The following is a 20,611-nucleotide window of genomic DNA, read 5'->3' as shown; positions in this document are numbered from 1 at the left end:
AGCTAAAAGTGACAATTAATCCTAGTCAAACATCAAGCCATGTTCCCTTGCTAACCTAGTTTTAAAATCTGCCCAGGGCAGTAATGTAATTGTTGTAAATGTGAAAATCTCGTTTTCTCCTCCATAAGAAACTACAAAATGCATGCTTGTACACGAAACAGCTAGAAAGCTGTGAGGATGTGTACAGCTGCAGTCACTGGAGCAGCCCTGTTAGCATAATGCTTTGACAACTCCATCAGTGAAATCTCAAGGTAGCTGTCAATCACAATGCATCATTTAATCCAGCAACACTCTAAGGAGTTCTATATAAACCACATGACAGCACATCTACAGCTCTATTTATAGACATGCCCAGTTGTTTAGCACTGCTGTTGTAATTAGGACAAAGCTACAGGTCTGAATATATTCAGATGTGGTGTTTTTTTTCTCTCCTTCTGCATTTCCACATACTGTGATCTTCCTTGACTGCATTATGCAAAATTCAAAGGCCTGCATTTCATTCAGTCAATACGAGCATACAGCACCTCAGTTGCAGCTATCTATAATTTGATGAATGGTGTACTGCAGAATAAAGCAGACCCACTTCACATTAACCAGCAGATGAATCAGGAGAACACTTATTTTAATTCCAGAGAAAGCAGTGGCTAGGGTATTTAGCATACCCTTTACTGCAGAATGCGATGCTAATTGTGCACCATTACCTCTAATCTGCTTGCTTTGTTGTATTAATCACTGTGCTAATTGATGTAAAGAAAGAGATATGGCCACAGGCAAGAAAGCATATGAATGAGAAGGAAAGATGGCAGTGAAAGAATTATCAAGCAAAGCCATACGGAGAAGGCACTCCTTTGAAAACACTTCCTCTCATCCACAAGCAGTACTTCATAGACTAATACACCAAATGCGTGTAGAAAAGTAATTGTGTTTCTTTTTCACGAAGGAGGAAGGAACAACGAGTTCTTCAAAAGGTTGGAACGATGTTGAACAAGAAACAAAAGCAATGCATTGCCTATAAATTGACTTCTAGATGCAGAAAGTACTAAATTACAATCAAATTTAATCACAAAAACGCTTAAACATACAAAGGATTTGCATTTTCAAGCCATGTATCCTACGTATTTAGCAAAACAAATTTGTGTCTACTTGAAGGACTCTCTGTGGCATTTGGGTCATCAGATCTATTAGATCTTTTAAAAACTGGTCCCACCAAAAAGCTCATTGCATTCAAATTTAAAAATTTAACCCCAATTTACAACAGTGTAATATTTTAAATCTAAAACCAACCCTCCTCTAATTGTCTTGACAAATTTTGGCCAAGATTAAGAACAACTTCACAGATGATGCAAAGCTTCCAAGTGTTTTCACAAAAGCGAATAAATAATAGATTACAGGCCAGTTTAGATCATCCTCCAGGTTTTATTCCTAAATGCATCAGTACTAGTTCAAACCAATTTATGATAAATTAATTCTAGAAGTGACTTATTGTGTACAATTTTAAATCATCCAAATTCCTGCTTGTGTAACAACAAATGAGATTTGCATTAATGGATTTTAACTAGACCCATATTAAAATTAATTTTAGGTTAAAAAAATCAAGTTTTTCTAATAGAAACGTAGGAACAAGAGGAGGCTATTCAGCCCCTTGAATCTGTACCACCATTCAATTAAATCACGTCAGATCTGCATCTTAACTCCATCTACCCTTCTTGGTTCCATAACCCTTAATCCCCTTACCCAACAAAAATCAATCTTAGTTTTAAAATTTTCAACTGACCTCCAGCCTCAACAGAGAGGGTTCCAGACTTCCAATGCCCTTTGTGTGAAGAAGTGCTTCCTGACATTGCCCCCGAATGGCCTCCTTGTTCTGGATTCCCCTCCCCCACCCCTCCACTCCCACCCCAATGAGAGGAAACAGTTTCTCCCTATCAATCCTAGCCAATCCTTTAATCGTCTTTAACACCCCAATTAGATCAACCCTTCATTTTCTATATCAGGGTACGTATCGGGCCAAATTTTCGTCCCAAGTTAGGCGTGCAAAGTCGGGAAATTTCCAAATTCCACAAACCTGACTTGGGTGACACTTCCCTGAATGACTGGATTTTCATTCTATGGGGCGGGTGCTAAGTGAAGTCAGGTCTGTCGTCTCCGGAAACAGTGCGGAGGTGGCCACGGGTGCTGCTGAATCCTGATGTGGGCTGTTTAAAAGGCCCTTCATACCAACCCATGCCCCTCTACCCACCCCACATGGCCCTTTATAGCCCTTATGCCAATTTAATGCCAACCCACGCCCCCCAATCCACCACCTTTTTCCCTTACACCCTCCGTGACAACTCACCCAGTATCCACCATGAGTAGATCTCAGGGGCCATGGTAAGATTAAATAAAAAAGTTCTAAGTAGCTATTACAGGCTTCACTAAATTAAAAACATTCTGATCGATAAAAGCCCATTCAATACATTTCAATTCTTTCAAATGCTTAATCCCTTATAAAAACAAACATTTGTAGTCATAGCTCCACATCAAAGACAGTTTATCTCTCAATGATCATTTAAAGCTGTCAATCAAACTGTGAACTTTCAAACCCCCTCCCCACCTCCACTGTAATAATTATAGTTTGTGGAAGCAGTCAAGCAGAAACTAATCCGATAATGATAACCCTCGGGATAATGATGTCAACAACCATCTACTAAAATTGCAAGCACTGATTTTTTTTCATCTGCAGGCTGGTTTATTTTTCAAAATTTAAAGAGCAGGAGATTTAATTGACTTGACAGCTTCACAGTTCCACAGATCTTATCCACATTTTACGCATATTCATGTCTATTCTTAACAATCCCAAAGGGGTACCTGGACCTCTCCCACAGTGTACCTGACCTCTCCCAAAGGTGTACCTTTAGACTTTTACCTCAAATGTTTCAAGTCCACGAGTCATATTTTGGAAATTGTGATAACAAAAGTTGCTTCTGATTGAAGGCAACTGCACTTTTAAATGTGCTGCTGCCTCCGTGAACTGCGGGTGAGAAATACCTCCTGCCTCCATTCCTCCTCTCCCGGTGGGTGCCAGTTTTGGGTCAGGACTTCCGGATTCCAGGCTCCAGCTCCATTTTGGCTAAGATTTGGAGCCCTTCTGACCTTGCAGAAATTCAGGCCATCTAGTCTATGCAACCTGTCTCCATAACTTAAACCTTTCAGTCCCTAAAAATCTACTAGTACTGGCGTCTATAAATTTTGTGTACATATGATGTACCGTAAAGCTATGCTCTAAAAAGTCTTAGGAACATTACAATTTTGGAGCTATGGTTTTGCATTCTTAGCCTGACAATTATTTTTGCTGTATTTCAAAAATTATCAAATTATTCATGTAGTCCTCCAACTCCATTCATTATTCAGTATTGAAAATGTTCAGATGTGCTTCTGCCCCACCCTATTTATTTCATCCCATCAATATTTTTTTTCTCCCTCTTGCAGTTATCCAGCTTCCCCTTAAATGTGTCTATAGTAGTCGCTTCAACCACTCGCTGTGGTTCCACATTCCACATTCTCACCACTCTCTGGGAAAAGAAGTTTCTCCTGAATTCCCTGTTGGGTTTATTATCTTATAGCCACGGCCCTTAAGTTTGAACTCTCCCGCAAGTGGAAAGATCTTCCCCAAGTTTACCCAATTAAACCCTATCGTAATTTCAAAAACACTGCGACTCCTGCCAATGCAATGCGGCCATGTGCACACGCACACTGGCGCACGCAAACATCACTTTGCTGCACTCAAAACATGGGTTTTGTAGGCAGGAAATGTATGCTTGTCTTAACGTCTTAGGATTTTTAATATTTTATAATTACAGATGAATGGCAGGAAAATGATTAAATAATTACATTTCCACTAACAATGTTCAAACAGCACGGGCACCAAACAATAGCTGCACTCTCACCATGACCAGACCAGCTCCCAATTATACCGAATAATTGTCAAAGAGCCATCATTAACAATTCACAGAAGAGGCAAGAAAGTCTCGCTGATGCTGCAACTCAGAAAGCTGAAACTCTGGAGGCATTCAATGGAAGATTTTCTGTTCGGTAGTTTACTGCTTTAAATTATCCACTTTGCTTCAGCATTAAAATGTGAAAAAAGTTGCTTTTTTTTTGACACTGAATGAATTTCAATCTAGCAGTCAGGTCTATGAAATCCTGTTCTGCTGCCAGTCTGACATGATGTGCTCATGACTGCGTGAGTCTGTCAAACATTGAACATGGTGGAGAAACAGTAGAATTGCACATGCACTGCAATGGAAGCAAACACAGCCTTTTAAAAAACCTCTGCAAGACCACATTGCGTGCCTGGCCCCAGCCTCAAGAGCATATCCAACTTCCCCGCCAAACTGCAGGTAATGTGACAAACACACAAATAAGTATTTCAAAGGTTTCAAAGGAATAAAATGTTTCTGGTGTAAACTATAGTAAATATTAATCCAAATTCAAAGAAAAAAATTAGGCCCTAAATAAAACAATGGCAGGGGGTAGAGAATTTAATGAGAAACGGAGAGAGACTCAGGAGGCAACGATCTTGATGAGCTGAATCAGTTGAACACTGTGAGCACTGAACAAACGAGTGAAAAACCGATGTCTGCCCCAACTGTGCGATGTGTGCCTGATATCAGAAGCTTCAGAAATGAAGGAATGAGCTGCCAGATAGCAGAACCAGGAGGAGTCACTCTGGTTACTATGGGAGATGGTGGCATAGTGGTAATATCACTGGATTAGTAATCCAAAGGCCCAGGCTAATGCTCTGTGGACATGGGTTCAAATCCCCTCATGGCAGCTGGTGGAATTTAAATTCTGTTTTTTTTTTAATCTGGTATTGAAAAGCTAGTCTCAGTAATGGTGACCATGAACTATCATCGATTGTAGTAAAAACCCATCTGGTTCACTAATGTCCTTCAGGGAAGGAAATCTACCGTCCTAACTCCAGACCCACAACAACATGGTTGACTCTTAACTGCCCTCTGAAATAGCTTTACAAGCCATTCAGTTTAAGGGCATTTAGGGATGAACAACAAATGCTGCCCTTGCCGGTGACACCCACATCTCATGAAAGAATAAAAAAAAAAATAGCCTGAGGTCCAGGCATGAAATACTATAATATCCTCAACTAAAGCTTAAAAAAATGTGTTGATTTTGTACAATTACATAAAATCTTTAGGGAGTTATAGCTGAATGAGGGTAAAAAACAAGATGCTGATGATGAGGAGATGATTACATGTAAGAGATCATTCAGTTGATGGAAACATTTTAATCTTGCTGGACTTTTGGCAAATGACAGGAGATCCCACGTCAATGCTCCATTCTCATAAGTGGGCTGCTAAAGCTTACAGGTTAATCCTCTTTATAAGGTAACTCAACAGTAGAGTTGTCATTTTCTGTTTCCATAAAACCAGAGGGACCACTCAAATGGAAACAAGGTAAACATTTTTTTAAAGCTCCGACAATCATACCTCCCAAGTGTAGGGACTGAAACGACTGCCAGAGGCAATGAAAATGGGAAATCCTTTTCAAGTACTTTGGCACATCCAACGTTTTTTCACATTTTCTTTTTAAGCAACGAGTTGGATGAAGAGGTAAGGATTGCTAACACCAATCATAAGAAACAGGGCCAACTGGAAGCCCCGCTTAATGACCTTGTCTCTTCTTGAGGTACCTTTTGAGTCAATGATTATCATTTGCTAATTCACTGCCTCCCCTACTTCTTAAAGCAAAGGCTCAGTGTTGTGATAGTTTACCACCAAAAGGAGCTAATTCAGAACATAATAAAAATGCGGTGTTAGCCAAGAAAGTATTTGTACTTTACAAGGTTTTAAATTCTGGTCCACGCTCAATATTTGGGTATCAGAGTGAAGTAATTGGAATGTGACAGGAGCACTTGATTTTTTTTACACTGTACAATCTCACGTTGCATGAGCAAGTTATGTAACTTTTTTGATTTTGTGAATGAATATGAAATTTTATTTCATTGCCTAACCTATGCTCTGAGGCCACTCTGTAGGGGAAGGCTGTCTACCTGTAATTATGACTGAACAACAGTCCCAACATATAATCATGAAGAAACAATTCAGTCGGTCTCAAAGATAGCCACTGAACAAGTTTCATTGGTAAGTGTATTCAACGTTTATTCAGTCTATGATCCTAGATCTTAAGATCAACCTAGATTATTAAAAATCGCATCACTTATTACAAATGTCTACCATGCAGATCAGTCCAAGCCATCTTTGTGGCATTGCACACAAATTAGATCCAAACATTGATCTATGTGAAATCACACTCATTTTTCAGCCTTCACGACAGTTCTTCAAATCTCCTGCTCAGATTGTCATCCATCTTATACTTAAGCCAATTTTTTTATCCAAGTTAATACTGGCCTTCCTATCCCACGAGCCTCAATTTTGTTAACCAGCCTTTTATGTGGTATTTTGTCAAACAACTTCTTAAAATCCATATAGACAACCTTCATTGCCTTCCCATCATCGATCTTCTCTGTTACTTTGTCAAAAAATTCAATTAGATTAGGCAAACCTGATCCACTTTTTACAAATTCATGCTGGTTCTCCTTAATTAAGTCAAACCTCTAGGGGAGTCAGTGGTATATTGGCCCAGGCTAATGCTCCGGGGATAAAAGCAAAATGCTGGAAATCTGAAACAAAAACAGAAAGTGCTGGAAAAACTCAGCAGGGTCTGGCAGCATCTGTGGAGAGAGAAACAGAGTTAACGTTTCGAGTCCGCATGACCCTTCTTAAGAGCTCTGAAGACATGGATTCAAATCCCACCATGGCAGCTGTGGAATTTAAATTCTATTAATAATTCTGGGATTGAATCAGTATTGGTGACCACAACAACTATCAATTGCTGTAAAACCCCAGTTGGTTCAATGGTGTCCTTTAGGGTAGGGAAATCTGCCATCTTTACCTGGTCTGGCCTACAGGTGAGTCCAGGCCCACAGCAATGTGGTTGACTCTTAACTGCCCTCTGAAATGGCCCAACAAGCCACTCAGTTCAATAGGGATGGGTAACAAATGCTGCCTTGCCAGTGATGTCCACATCCTGTAAAAGAATGAAAAAAGTGTGCCTGTTGATTTTTTTCCCCCTGCATATTGTTTCTCATTACTGACCTTAAACTGACTAGCCTGTGGTTACTAGGAGTGTCCCTTTCTTGAATAAGGGTGTCACATCTGCCACTTCCCAATTCTCTGGAACCATCCCCATATCTAGGGAAGGTTTGAAGATTATGGGAAAGCCTTCCACTATCACCACCTCCACTTCCTTTAGCAAGCTGGGATGTAAACCATCCAGATCAGCTGACTTATCCACCCTAAGCACAGCCAAACTTTCCAATAGATCCTGCTCATCAATTTTCACTCCATCCATTACCTTCACCATTTCGGCTTCTACTAATATTTTGTCAGCATCATAGGCCAGACCAGATAAGATTGGCAGGTTTCTTCCTCAAAAAGAGACTAGCCAACCAGATGAGTTTTATGACAATCCAGTTGTATCATGGTCACTATTACTAATTCAAGCTTTTTATTCCAGATTTTATTAATTGAATATAAATTCCCTAGCTAACATGGTGGGATTTAAACTCAAGTCCTTAGTCCAGATCCTGGATAGTCCACCATATCCTTTATTTGTCTTGTTTACAATTGAGCAAGGGCACTGGGAGTTATGTGTCAACAATCATAAAACAACATAACACCACAAATCACAGAATGACATAACATGGAAGGAGCCCATTTAGCCCATCATTCATATGCCAGATCAACCCTATTAAAATTCAATTTCACAATTTACCTTGATAGTATCTGAACAGACAACATCTGAGTTGACGTTTCGAGTCCTCATGACCCTTCCACAGAACTCAGGGTTCTGTGGAAAGGTCACGAGGACTTGAAACATCAACTCTTTTCTTCTCTGCCGATGCTGCCAGACCTGCTGAGTTTTTCCAGGTAATTCTGTTTTTGTTTTGGATTTCCAGCATCCGCAGTTTTTTGTCTTTAACATCTGAGTTGCTCGGACAGTGTAAGGCCACTTCAGATTCAAGGCAACAAAAGTAAAGCACTACATTTAAAACTACGCACAAGAGATTAAATGGAAATAAGCAAATGCATCATTTAAGGAATCAACTCAAACCCTTTTCATTTTTAAGGCTAATCCTTGTTTACTTATAATCACTGGGTAACTATAACTATAAGTGAAAGGCGTAAGTAAGACAACTTGTTTGCATCCACTTTTGTAGGCAATAATACTTGCAGGTGTTTAAGGTGTGGTTAAAATGTATGCTGCTCACAGATAGCCGAGACAGGTAATTACACGACGAAAGCAATTTGCCAGTATAAATGCTACTTACGCAACCTAACAAATGGCAATAATCGCAGTCAACAGAAATCTCAACGAAAGTGCCCATACACCTAACTGTTTGTGTAGATGACCTTTACATCTCATATGCACTTGCTGTGTCAATCCTATCGTACCTAATAGGTATCTGCAAATAATCTTTCCCTGATTGCTCCCAGCACTTAGTTCCCAAGCAGTAATTACCCAACGTGTCCCTAATCCAGGAAGGGAAAGTACATGGCAGTGAGGTCATGGAATTTCCATGGAAAAATATTAACAGCAGACAAAAATCGTGTAAGTCAAATGAAAAACAGAATTTTAAATGGCTCGCCAGAAGAAGTCAAAAACATCCTTTAGATGTAAACGGCATCTGTGTGCAATATTGCCTGAACCACCTCAGAACACTGGAAATCTGGCCTCAACTCGCCCACACATTACAGGAATCTTCAAGTGTGATCTCAATCGGGTTCTCAGGACTCCTTGAGCAGCTGAAAAAATTATTAATACAGGAGACTGGAATTACAAATGTTTGGGGTTCAAAATCCATTATTCTGCTACAAAGGAATAATGTTCATTTAAAAACAAATTCCACAGAATGATAAGGCACAGAGTGGAGCCATTCAGCCCATCATGCCCACGCCAGATTTAAGCCGCCCCATTGACATGGTGGTTAACGTAGGGATGGGCAGAATCCTACAGACCAGAAAGACTCCTAGCTTTGATTGCAGGTTTTTGTGCCAACTTTAATGTTCCCAGAGAACAGTGAGCCTCTGGAATATACTGGTGGCTGGTGTGGAAGGTGCTGACTCTCTACATTCCCTTTAAGAAGGAGCTGGACTGGTTCCTGACTGGGACAGATATTGCATATAGAAGGTGAGTTCTTCTAGGGGTAGCACTTGGTCTGTGTCATCTCCTGAGCTAGCTTCAATCACCTGAGGGGATTGAAGAGGAATTTTCTAGAGTACTTTTACCCTTATTAGCCCTGAGCTTTTTGTGGCTGTGAGGGTGGGGTGGGTGGGAGATGGAGGAGATATCTAGTTGTGAATCTCATGCCATCCCTACCCATCTCTGTCATCTCCTGCAGCCCTACAAGATATCTGGCTTCCTCCAATTCTCACCTCTCGAGCGTCACTGGTTTCAATTGCTCCTTTGTTTGTGGCCATGCCTTCAGCTGCCTGGGCCCCAAGCTCTGAAATTCCCTTTCTAAACCACTCTGCCTCTCTCTCCTCCTTTAGAACACTGCTTACAACCTACTCATTTGACCAAACTTTTGGTCACCAGCCCTAATATCTCTTTATGTGGTTCAGTGTCAAATTTTGTTCGATAATGCTCCTGTGAAATGCCTACATCTATTTCTTACTTTCTTATGAAATGTCTTATTTCTATGAAAAGTACTATACAAATGCAAGTCATTGTTAAAGTACTGCTTCTCCTGCAGCTATTTACAATCGTGTTGCTAATTTGGATTGGACTTGATTTCTTAAGTGTGTCCACAATGATATTGGTAAAAATAAACCACATTATAATGGGTTCTGACAAAAGATCATCATGACCTGAAACGTTAACTCTGTTTTTCTCTCTCCACAGATGCTGCCTGGCCTGCTGAGTATTTCCAGCATTGTCTGTTTCTATTTCAGATTTCCAGCATCTGCAGTAGTTTGCTTTCATATCACAGTGGGTCTGTGAGAACGGCCCTCAAAAAAGTTGTCATTTGGAATTTGCAGCCCTCTGTCAAATGTTACTGAACAAGATTCTTCCAGGCTGTAGATGCTGTCCACAGGTGTGTTGCTCTGAATGTAAATGCAGTTTTCGCCTACACAAGTTGAGAAAAAAATTAAACTAGATCAGGCTGCATAAATGACATGGGAGATACCAGACCAAAGCTACCACAACAACAAATCACTATTATTTTCCTCCAGTGTTGAAACAGTGGCAGTTATTCAACTGTATATAGTGGCACCGCCGATAACTCAAGCAAGTTGGACAATTTGACTGGAAATACTGACAACTGTTTCTGGTTCAGTTCGAGCTGCAATAACAAAAGCTCAACCACCTGAGACCACAGGGGCCAGGATATGGGTTACTTATAGCAACCATGAGCCAGCTAACAAGAATAGCAGGAAAGCTGCTGAATTTGAAGCAATGCAGTCCTTTGAAGTCAGCTACTTAGCAGCTATTATAACCATTCAAGTGAAATCTTTGAAGGCAGGTTATCCTCTGCTGCATCGTGTCCTGTTGTGGTGAATGAATTATTTCCTTTTCCTGCATTTTTCACATTTGTGACACTGACTCTTTAATTGTTTTCATTGCTGACTGCAAGCTTGGGGAACTTAAACGGTTGACTAGCAAAGCAACAAAATTAATTAGTGAATTAAAAGAACGGTGTGCACATAAAATCCACAAATCATCACACACATGTAGCCTGCGTTAAATTACATATTCTGGCAAATGACAGCCAGTAGGATGCAAATTAAATATTCATGGCAGCAATTATTCGACTTAATTATAAGCAGCCATATTATGTAGTCTGTTCTTGCTGTATCTCTTTAGAATTGATTGTACGTCATCAAAACTGTTTCTTATTCATGGCCCATCTAGTTTTCTGCTGTTAATCAAACCAGCCCTAGCTTTTTACCCCACGAATACTTTAAATGTGTTGAAAATATTGTCAGGTGCCTGCCTGTGTTGTTCTTGTCCCTTTTCATCAACTACTATTGCATGGACTGCAGCGCTTCAAGGAGGCAACTCACCATCACCCTCTCAAGGGCAATTAGGGATGGGCAATAAAAATGCTGGCCTAGCCAGCAATGCCCAAACCCCATGAAAAGATTTTTTAAAAACCTAGAGGAACAAGAGGTTTTAAAAATATATATTTTTGCTTTTATTCCCACACAATGTTTTCCCTACTTTATCCTTCATTTTTCTTTATGTGGATCAGTGGGCACCCCAGCCTCTGGGTCAAGAGGTTGTGTGCCCGGGTCTCACTCCAGAGACCTGAACACAAAACTTAAGCTGACACTCCCAGTGCAGTATTGAGGGAAGTGCTACACCAACAAAGGTGCTTTCTTTCTGTTGAGGCATTAAACTCAAGTCCTGTCAACCTTCTCAGGTGGATGTAAAAGATTCCACATTATTTAATGGGGCTGAAAGTTGATAAATCCCCAGGACCTGATGATCTACATTCCAGAGTGTTGAAAGAGGTGACCACAGAGATAATGGATGTATTGGTGGTCATCTTTCAAAATTCTATAAGTTCTGGAACAGTTCCTGCAGACTGGAAGGTTGTAAATGTAACCCCGCTGTTTAAGAAAAGAGGGAGAGAGAAAACAGGGAACTAGACCTAAACAAAAACAGAAACAGAAATACCTGGGAAAACTCAGCAGGTCTGGCAGCATCGGCGGAGAGGTACACAGTTAGGGACCAGACCTGTTAGTCTGACATCGCTAGTAGGGAAAATGCTAGAATTTATCATTAAGGATGTGATAACCGAAAATTTAGAAAGTAATTTGGGTTTTTGGATATTTGGATTTTCAGAAGGCATTCGTTAATGTCCCACACAAGAGTTTAATAAGCAAAAGTTGAGCACTTGGGATTAGGGGTAATGTACTGGCATGGATTGAGAATTGGCTAAGAGGCAGAAAATACAGAGTAGGAATAAACGGATCACTCTCGGTTTGGCAGGCTGTGACTAGTGAGGTACTGCAAGGATCAGTGCTTGGGCTCCAGCTGTTCACAATCTAGATCAATGATTTAGATGTGGGGATTAAATGTAATGTTTCCAAGTTTACAGATGACTCAAAACTAGGTGGAAGTGTGAGCTGTGAGGAGGATACAAAGACTCTTCAAGGGGATACGGAGAGGCTAAGTAAGTGGGCAAAAATTTGACAGGTGGAGAAATGCGAGATTATCCACTTTGGTAGGAAAAACAGAAAGGCAGAGTATTTCTTAAATGATGAGAAGCTGAGAAGGATTGAACTTCAAAAGAACTTGGGTGTCCTAGTTCATGAGTCACTGAAATCTAACATGCAGGTTCAGCAAGCAATTAAGAAGGCAAATTGTATGTTGGTCTTTATTACAAGAGGATTTGAGTATAGGAATAAAGATGTCTTGCAGCAATTATAGAGTGTCTTGGTGAGACCATAATGGAGTATAGTGTGCAGTTTTGGTCTCCTTACCTCAGGAAAAAATATTTGCCACAGATGGAGTGCAACAAAGGTTCACTAAATTAATTCCTGGCTCGGAGGGATTGTCCTATGTGGGAAGATTAAATAAACGGGGCCTTTATTCTCTGGAGTTTAGAAGATAGAGGGGTGATCTCATTCAAACATACAAAATTCTTACAGAATTCATCAGGGTAGGTGCAGAAAGGATGTTTCTCCTGGTTGGGGGCAGGGTCCAGAACCAGGGGACACAGTCTCAGGCTAAGGGACAGGCCATTTAGGACTGAGATGAAGAGGAATTTCTTCACTCAGAGACTGGTGAATCTTTGGCATTCTCTGCCCCAGAGGACTGTGGAGGCTCAATCATTGAGTATGGTCAAGACAGAGATCGATAGGTTTCTTGATACTAATGATATCAAGGGATATGGGGATCAGGCAGGAAAGTGGTGTCAAGGTAGACGATCAGCCATGATCTAGTTGAATAGTGGAGCAAGCTTGAGAGGCTGAATAGCCTACTCCTGCTCCTGTTTCCTTTGTTCCTAAGTTCCTAAACAGACTGTCTGTCATTATCGCATTCCTGAATTTTGGGAGCTTGCTGTGGACAAATTGGCAGCAACGGTAACTACAACAGCACTTGGTTGGCTGTAAAGTGCTTTGGGTTATGAAAGCTGCTGTATAAATACAAGCTCCTTCTTTGTTATTTCTACCTTTCAAGCCACTAATTTGTAAAGCCTGATTTACAATATAATCAGTTTTAAATTTTAATACTTTATTACACAAAACATGCACGGTATAAACAAACTACCCAGTGGGGAAAACTATGCAACATAGAATGTATTCTAATTAGAAGGAAGATCATTATAATTCATTTGTAACTTAAGAGCTATAAAGAGCTTTCACACACACAGTTTAGAATTCCACAGTTCCCTCATTATGCATAACTTTCTTTATCATTATTTCTTCTTCTTTCACAATTTTCTACCTGTCATCTCTCTGTTTCCTATGTCCCATGTTTTTCCTTTTCTCTTTTGTTCTTTTTCCTGTTGTGTCAATTGCTATTTGAGTTGAGATTGCTTAATAATATGAGGACAGACTTTCAGAAGAGACATTAAACCAAGTCCCTCTCAGGGACTTGATTTTTTATTATTTATGAGATGTGGGCATCACTGGCCAGACCAGCATTTATTGCCCATCCCTAGTTGCCCTTGAGAAGGTGATAGTGAGCTGTCTTCTTAAATCACCACAGTCCATGTGGTTTAGGTACACCCACAGTGCTGTTAGGAATTTCCAGGATTTTGACCCAGCGACAGTGAAGGAACGGCGATATATTTCCAAGTCAGGATGGTGTGTGGCTTGGAGGGGAACTTCCAGGTGTTGGTGTTCCCATGTATCTGCTGCCCTTGTCCTTCTAGATGGTAACAGTCGCGGGTTTGGAAGGTGCTGCCTAAGGAGCCTTGGTGAATTCCTACAGTGCATCTTGTGGATGGTACACACTGCTTCAGTGGTGGAGGGAGTGAACGTTTGTGGAATGGGGGGTCAATCAAGCGGGCTGCTTTGTCCTGGATGGTGTCAATCTTCTTGAGTGCTGTGGGACCTACACTCATCCAGGCAAGTGGAGAGTATTCCATCACACTCCTGACTTGGATAGGCTTTGGGAAGTTAGGAGGTGAGTTACTCGCTGCAGGATTCCTAGCCTCTAATTTGCTCTTGTAGCCATTGTGTTAATAAGGCTAGTGCAGCTCAGTTCCTGGTTAATGGTAGCCCCCAGGATGTTGATAGTGGAGGATTCAGCAATGGTAATGCCATTGAATGTTATGGGGTGATGGTTAGATTCTCTCTTGTTGGAGATGGCAATTACCTGGCACTTGTGTGGTGTGAATGTTACTTGCCACCTGTCAGCCTCAACCTGGGTATTGTCCAGGTCTTGCTACATTTGGACATGGACTGCTTCAGTATCTGAGAAATTGCAAATGGTGCTGAACATTGTGTAATCATCTGTGAACATCCCCACTTCTGACATTATGATGGAAAGGTCATCATTGATGAAGCAGCTGAAGATGGTTGGGCCTAGGACACTACCCTGAGGAACTCCTGCAGTGATGTCCTGGTACTGAAATGACTGATCTCCAACAACCACAACCATCTTCCTTTGTGCTGGGTATGACTCCAACCAGCAGAGAGTTTTCCCCTTGATTCCCACTAACTCCAGTTTTGCTAGGGTTCCTTGACACTACACTCGGTCAAATGCTGGCTTGATGTCAAGGACAATCAGTCTCACCCAACCTCTGGAGTTCAGCTCTTTTGTCCATGTTTGGACAAAGGCTGAAGACTGGCATCTGTGATGCTGGGGACCTATGGAGGGGGCTGAGATGGATCATCCACTTGACACTTCTGGCTGAAGATTGCTGCAAATACTTCAGCCTTATCTTTTGCACTGATGTGCTGCACTCCTCCTTGAGGATGGGGATATTTGTGGAGTCTCCTCCTCCACTGAGTTGTTTAATTGCCCACCACCATTCACGACTGGATGTGGCAAGACTGCAGAGCTTAGATCTGACCTGTTGGTTGTGGAATCGCTTAGCTCTGTCTATCACTTGCTGCTTATGCTGTTTGGCACGCAAGTAGTCCTGTGTTACAGCTTCATCAGGTTGATACCTTAGTTTTAGATATGCCTGGTGCTGCTCCTGGCATGCCCTCCTGCACTTTTTATTGAACCAGGTTTGACATCTCCTGGCTTGGTGGTAATGGTAGAGTGGGGGATATGCCAGGCTATGAGGTTACAGATTGTGTACAATTCTGCTGCTGCTGACAGCCCACAGCGCCTCATGGATGCCCAGTCTTGAGTTGCTAGATCTGTTTGAAATCTATCCCATTTAGACAGTGGTAATGCCACACAACATGATGGAGGGTGTCCTCAATGAGAAGATGGGACTTTGTCTCCATAAGGACTGTTCGGTGGTCACCCTGACCAATACTGTCATGAACGCAGGTTAGTGACAATGAGGTCAAGTATGTTTTTCCCTTTTGTTGGTTCCCTCACCACCTGCCGTACCACCAAGTCTGGCATCTCTGTCCTTTAGCGGTCTGAGGTGGTGCTAATGAGCCACTCTAGGTGATGGGCATTGAAGTCCCCCATCCAGAGAACATTCTGTGCCAGACGTGATAGATTACTTGGCACTATTTTGAAGAAGAACAGGGTGTCCTGGCCAATATTTATCCCTCAATCAATATCATTAAAATAGGTTATCTGGTCATTTATTTCATTATTGTTTGTGGGAGCTTGGCTGTGCGCAAATTGGCTGTCATTTTTCCTACATTACAGCAGGCACTACACTTAAAAAGTACTTCATTGGCAATGACATTGGGACATTCTGCGGTCATGAAAGATACTATATAAATGCAAGACTTTCTTTCAACAGCTTGAGCTGTAGTTGAGGTAATACTGTACGCGCTATCACTCTTACATCAACATGAAACCATTTCCACTTTGCACTGATGCGAAATCAGAAGATTCATTTGTGATTTAGATCAACATTCTGGATCACAAATGCATTGTGGCTCAAGGAGAATCTTGTTGGAGATCTGGGTTTACTTGGACACAAATGTTACTTGTGAAAAGCTATTTTTGGAAAGTGTGTGCTGGACAGTGGGACGGCTACAAAATTTAGCAAATCCTTTTTTTAATGTTCCAGGAGTCTAAATGCAACATAGCTTTGGTCTGCAGGATATGTTTTTACCAACTAATTCTACTGGACTCACATAATGTTGACTAAGGAATAAATTCTGAGAAGAGGTCATTGTTAAGCTGTTTCTACCGGTTAAATATTCTTATGTAAATAAAATTAACAACTGAATAGCGGAACAATAAAACCACTTTCCATATGATGTCAGAAGCCAAATGCCCTCCACAACAACAATTTACATTTGCATAGCACCTTAAGCACAGTTAAAAAAAATCTAAAGGTACTTAACAGGAGCAAAATTTGGCACAAAGTCACATAAGGAGATATGAGAACAAGTGGCCAAAAGCTTGGTCAAAAGAGGTGGGCTTTACAGAATATCTTAAAAAGGAAGAGACAGAGCTCATCAAGCTCCATTGGCATGTATCCCCAATGGATCTAATTCAAAATCTTTTGTACTCAACTTGATTCCTCTACAAGTTGCTCCACAGCCTCATTCCTCTAAAGCTCTGCAACCTCCTTGCTAGAAAGTGTGCTCCCTTCTGATTATTTCCTCTTCCTTAGCATCTCCTGTCACCAAAGGCCTCCAGTCATCTTGCCCCTACACTGAACTGTCATTTCCCAAACACTCCACCATTCTATCTTGCTACCTTCGCTCATAAAATAAGGCTTTGTCCATATCTCCAGCTCTTCCTGAACCTTGTGCTTTGTGATGTTGACTATTTTGAAATACATGGTTGAAAGAGCTGTTCCTACAATTGGAAGTATGAGAATATCTACAGTGACAGCTTTCAACATCGCAGTTCTGCTGTCTGTTGTGGATTTACTCCAACTATGTTACACTGTATGGCTGAGGTGACTGGAAATTAATCATTGCCTCCAATGTGCCAGCTCAACTTTCGACCAACTGAGGAAAAGAGTATTTGAGGATCAGGATCTCAAACTGAGACTAAGGTCATGGTTTATCGGGTAGCAGTGATCCCCGTGCTCCTATATGCTTTGGAGAGTTGGACAATTACAGCAAGCACCTTAAAACACTGGAGAAGTACCACCAGTGCCTTTGCAACATCCTCTGAATACAGCGGCAAGGAAGGCAGTCAAATAGCAGTGTCCTCTCCCCATCCAACACGCCCAGCATCGAGGTGCTAATCACGCAACACCAGCTCTGTTGGACAGGACATATCTTTCATAAGCCTGACACCAGGTTCCCATTGCAACTGCTCTACTCAGAACTTGGTTGCGGCAGGAGGCTCCCAGGAGGACAGTGGAAATGCTTCAGGGATGTCTTCAATGCATCCCCGAAGAGGTCAAACATCCCCATTGACTCATGGGAGACTCTGGCTTGTGACTGACCAAAATGGAGAGGTTCATTCAGGAAGGCTCAAACACATCAACAGACTTCATTGGGACCATGCAAAGGAGAAGTCAAGGCAGCAGTGAGAATGCATAAACCTTCAAACAACCTATCTACCCAACCCTTCAAGCATCATCTGCCCCACATGTGGCAGAGTCTGCAGATTGCACATTGGACATCAGCCATCTCAGAACCCATCAAACTGGAGTGGAAGCAAGTCATCCGAGGGACTGCCTAAGAAGAGGATATCTCTGTACCAACACTGTATATGTATTAGATGGGGGAAGACATGAATGTCTATAATGCGGATGAATAGTTAAGTGTGTAAACAAATATAATGCATTAAAAATAAACATGGCTTTTATATTAATTATGCATTGGTAAAACAAAGTCATGATTTAAATTATACTAAATTTAATGCATCGTTAGAAAAACTTAAAAATACCACAGACAGAAATTCTTCATGTAATTAGTTCCTCTCATAAGATGCTAACCATTAAAGCAGCAATATTACAACCAGCCACCATCAGCAGATTCATAGAGCAGAACAAATTGTCTGCACTTCGATTTATGATACAAGCCAATCCCAATGCTCATTAGTATAATTGGTGTTAGGTAAAGTGGGTTAGTAAAAGTCATACTGGGGCCAATAAAGTCGGATCCCCAAGATCACATCAACAAATACAAAAGCAAGGGAGAGGCGATACTGTACCATCACTGATTTAGAAGTACAATGAATTTCAAAACATTTAGTTATATTATAACTGAAACAAGACATGTTACATACTTCAGCACAGGAACAAGCCATTCAGCCCAATTGGTCTATGCTTGTGTTTATGCTCTGCATGAGCTACCTCGCACCCCTCTTCATTTAATCCTATCAGGACATCCTTCTATTCCTTTCTCCCTCATGTGCTTATTTAGTTACCCCTTAAATGCATCTATATCATTCACTTCAACCACTCCCTGTGGTCGTGAGTTCCATGTTCTCACCACTCTCTGCATAGTTTCTTCTGAATTACTTATTGGATCTATTCGTGACTATCCTATTTCTATGGACCCTTGTTTTGGTCTTCTCCACAAATGGAAACAGTTTTTCTATATCTATCCTATCAAGCGCTTCCATAATTTTCCAACCCTATCACGGACTTGAAACATTAACTCTGTTTTTTTCTCCACAGATGCTGCCAGACCTGCTGTTTTTATTTCAGATTTCCAGAATCCACAGTATTTTGTTTTCACCCCTCAATCTTCAATTTTCAAGAGAGAAGAGCCCGACCCTATTCAATATAAACCTCAACATTCCTAGTATTGATATTATGAGTGGAATCATATTCATATGGCATTCCTCTGTTATTTTAGCAGAGTAATTAATCAATTTAAAATAGAAGCATTAAAATGGCATTGTCACTCAAAACTTTTCATTTTATTGCTAATGTTAACAACAGTGGTTTCCAGTCTATTATAATCCATAAAGTAGCTTATCTGGACGGCCAGGGGGAGTCAAGATGAAGGAGCGTTACAGATCAGGAAGAACTGAAGCAAGGTTTACAAGTGTAATTTAGACTCCATTTTAAAGTCAAATGTGACTTTTTCTTTATCTTATATAAACAATTACCAGGAAGTTATGGTCTAGTGTAATCTTCAGATTGCGTGGACTCAGAATTTGGGTTGAGGAAGAAATTGAATGAGGGCAGAGGAACAACTGCAAAATCGCAGGCCAGAAAGAAAGGACAGGGTGGGGAGGGCAAGTAGGGAGGCAGAGCAAGACCCCAAGAAAGGAAGGCGGCTGGTGGCAAGGTGGAGAAGGGTTAGAGGCCATAGGTTAGGGAAAAAATAGAACAGGTTTAGAGACCAAAGCGGTAAGGGGCAAATTAGAGGTCAGATAAGGGAATGGGTTAAAGTAGAGCATATTAAGAGGATGGGAAGCAGTGTAAATGTAAAGATGAAAATCCTGTTTTCATCAGTTTCTTTATACATAAAGGAAAGATTTTGCTAAAAGATGGAGCATGTACACCTCCACCCCTCCTCCCTCAACCTCGATCTATCTCTCCCCTTCACACCCCCCCCCTCAACATCTATCCATCTCCCCCCCCCGACCACCACCACCACCACCACCACCACACTGGTCTCCTCACCTAAGGAAAGATACACTTGCCGTAGATGGAGTGCAACAAAGGTTCACTAAATTAATTCCTGGGATGGAGGGATTGTCCTATGAGGAAAAATTAACTAGACTGACCTTTATTCTCTGGGCTTTAGAAGAATGTGAGGTGTTCTCATTCAAACATATAAAATTCTTACAGGGTTCGACAGGGTAGATGAAGGAAGGATGTTTCCCCTGGTTGTGTGGGGGTTGGGGGTCTAACCAGGGGACACAGTCTCAGAACAAGAGGCAGGCCATTTAGGACTGAGATGAGGAGGAATTTCTTCACTCAGAGGGTGGTGAATCTTTGGAGTTCTCTAACCCAGAGGGCTGTGGAAGCTCAATCATTGAGAATGTTTAAGACTGAGATCGATAGATTTCTACATATTAAAAACAACAGGGGTAAAGGCATCGTGCAGGAAAGTGGTGTTGAAATAGAAGATCAGCATTGATCTCATTGAATGGCGGACTGGGCTCAAAGGGCTGAATGGCCTACTCCTGCTATTTCTTAAGTTCTCATTTCCTTACCCACTCCTCATTCCCCACTCTACCCCTCAACTTGCCCTCCACTGCCATCTCTTCTCCTATCTTCCTCTCCCTCTCTCCATCTCCTTACCCTCTTGTTTCCTTCCTCCTTCGCCTGTTCCCCTATTCCCTCTCCCTAGCTACGTCTGGATGGGATTATGATACTGGTGTTACTGGTTCCAGCAACACAGTCACTTCCTGTGGTATCCAATGTGTTCTCTCCAACAGATAGAGAGCGAGAAGATGGGAGAAGTGTCTGTATTTTGCACTTCGAAGCCTGCTCAAAATTGTCCCACTAAAAGATGGTGTGGATATTAGGGAATCCTGTATTCATTATCAATTATTGAGCTATCTCAGGATGGACTGTGAG

General features: G+C 41.3%; 1 protein-coding gene across 3 annotated transcripts in view; it reads right to left on the bottom strand.

The window, feature by feature from the left end:
• pcca (propionyl-CoA carboxylase subunit alpha) overlaps window positions 1-20,611 on the bottom strand; it is a 343,073-nt gene that overhangs the window by 50,789 nt on the left and 271,673 nt on the right. The window contains exon 22 of one of the 3 annotated variants that reach the window (XM_041199771.1): window positions 9,954-10,189. The exons of the other annotated variants lie outside the window; for them this stretch is intronic. Coding sequence (XP_041055705.1) covers window positions 10,115-10,189 — 75 coding nt within the window. The 3' untranslated portion in view covers window positions 9,954-10,114. Of the gene's footprint in view, window positions 1-9,953; window positions 10,190-20,611 lie in introns of those variants that run through there. 3 annotated transcript variants of the gene reach the window in all.

The sequence above is a fragment of the Carcharodon carcharias genome, chromosome 11 (assembly GCF_017639515.1).
Source record: "Carcharodon carcharias isolate sCarCar2 chromosome 11, sCarCar2.pri, whole genome shotgun sequence".
Lineage (NCBI taxonomy): Eukaryota > Metazoa > Chordata > Chondrichthyes > Lamniformes > Lamnidae > Carcharodon > Carcharodon carcharias.
This window is presented reverse-complemented; position numbering and strand designations above follow the sequence as displayed.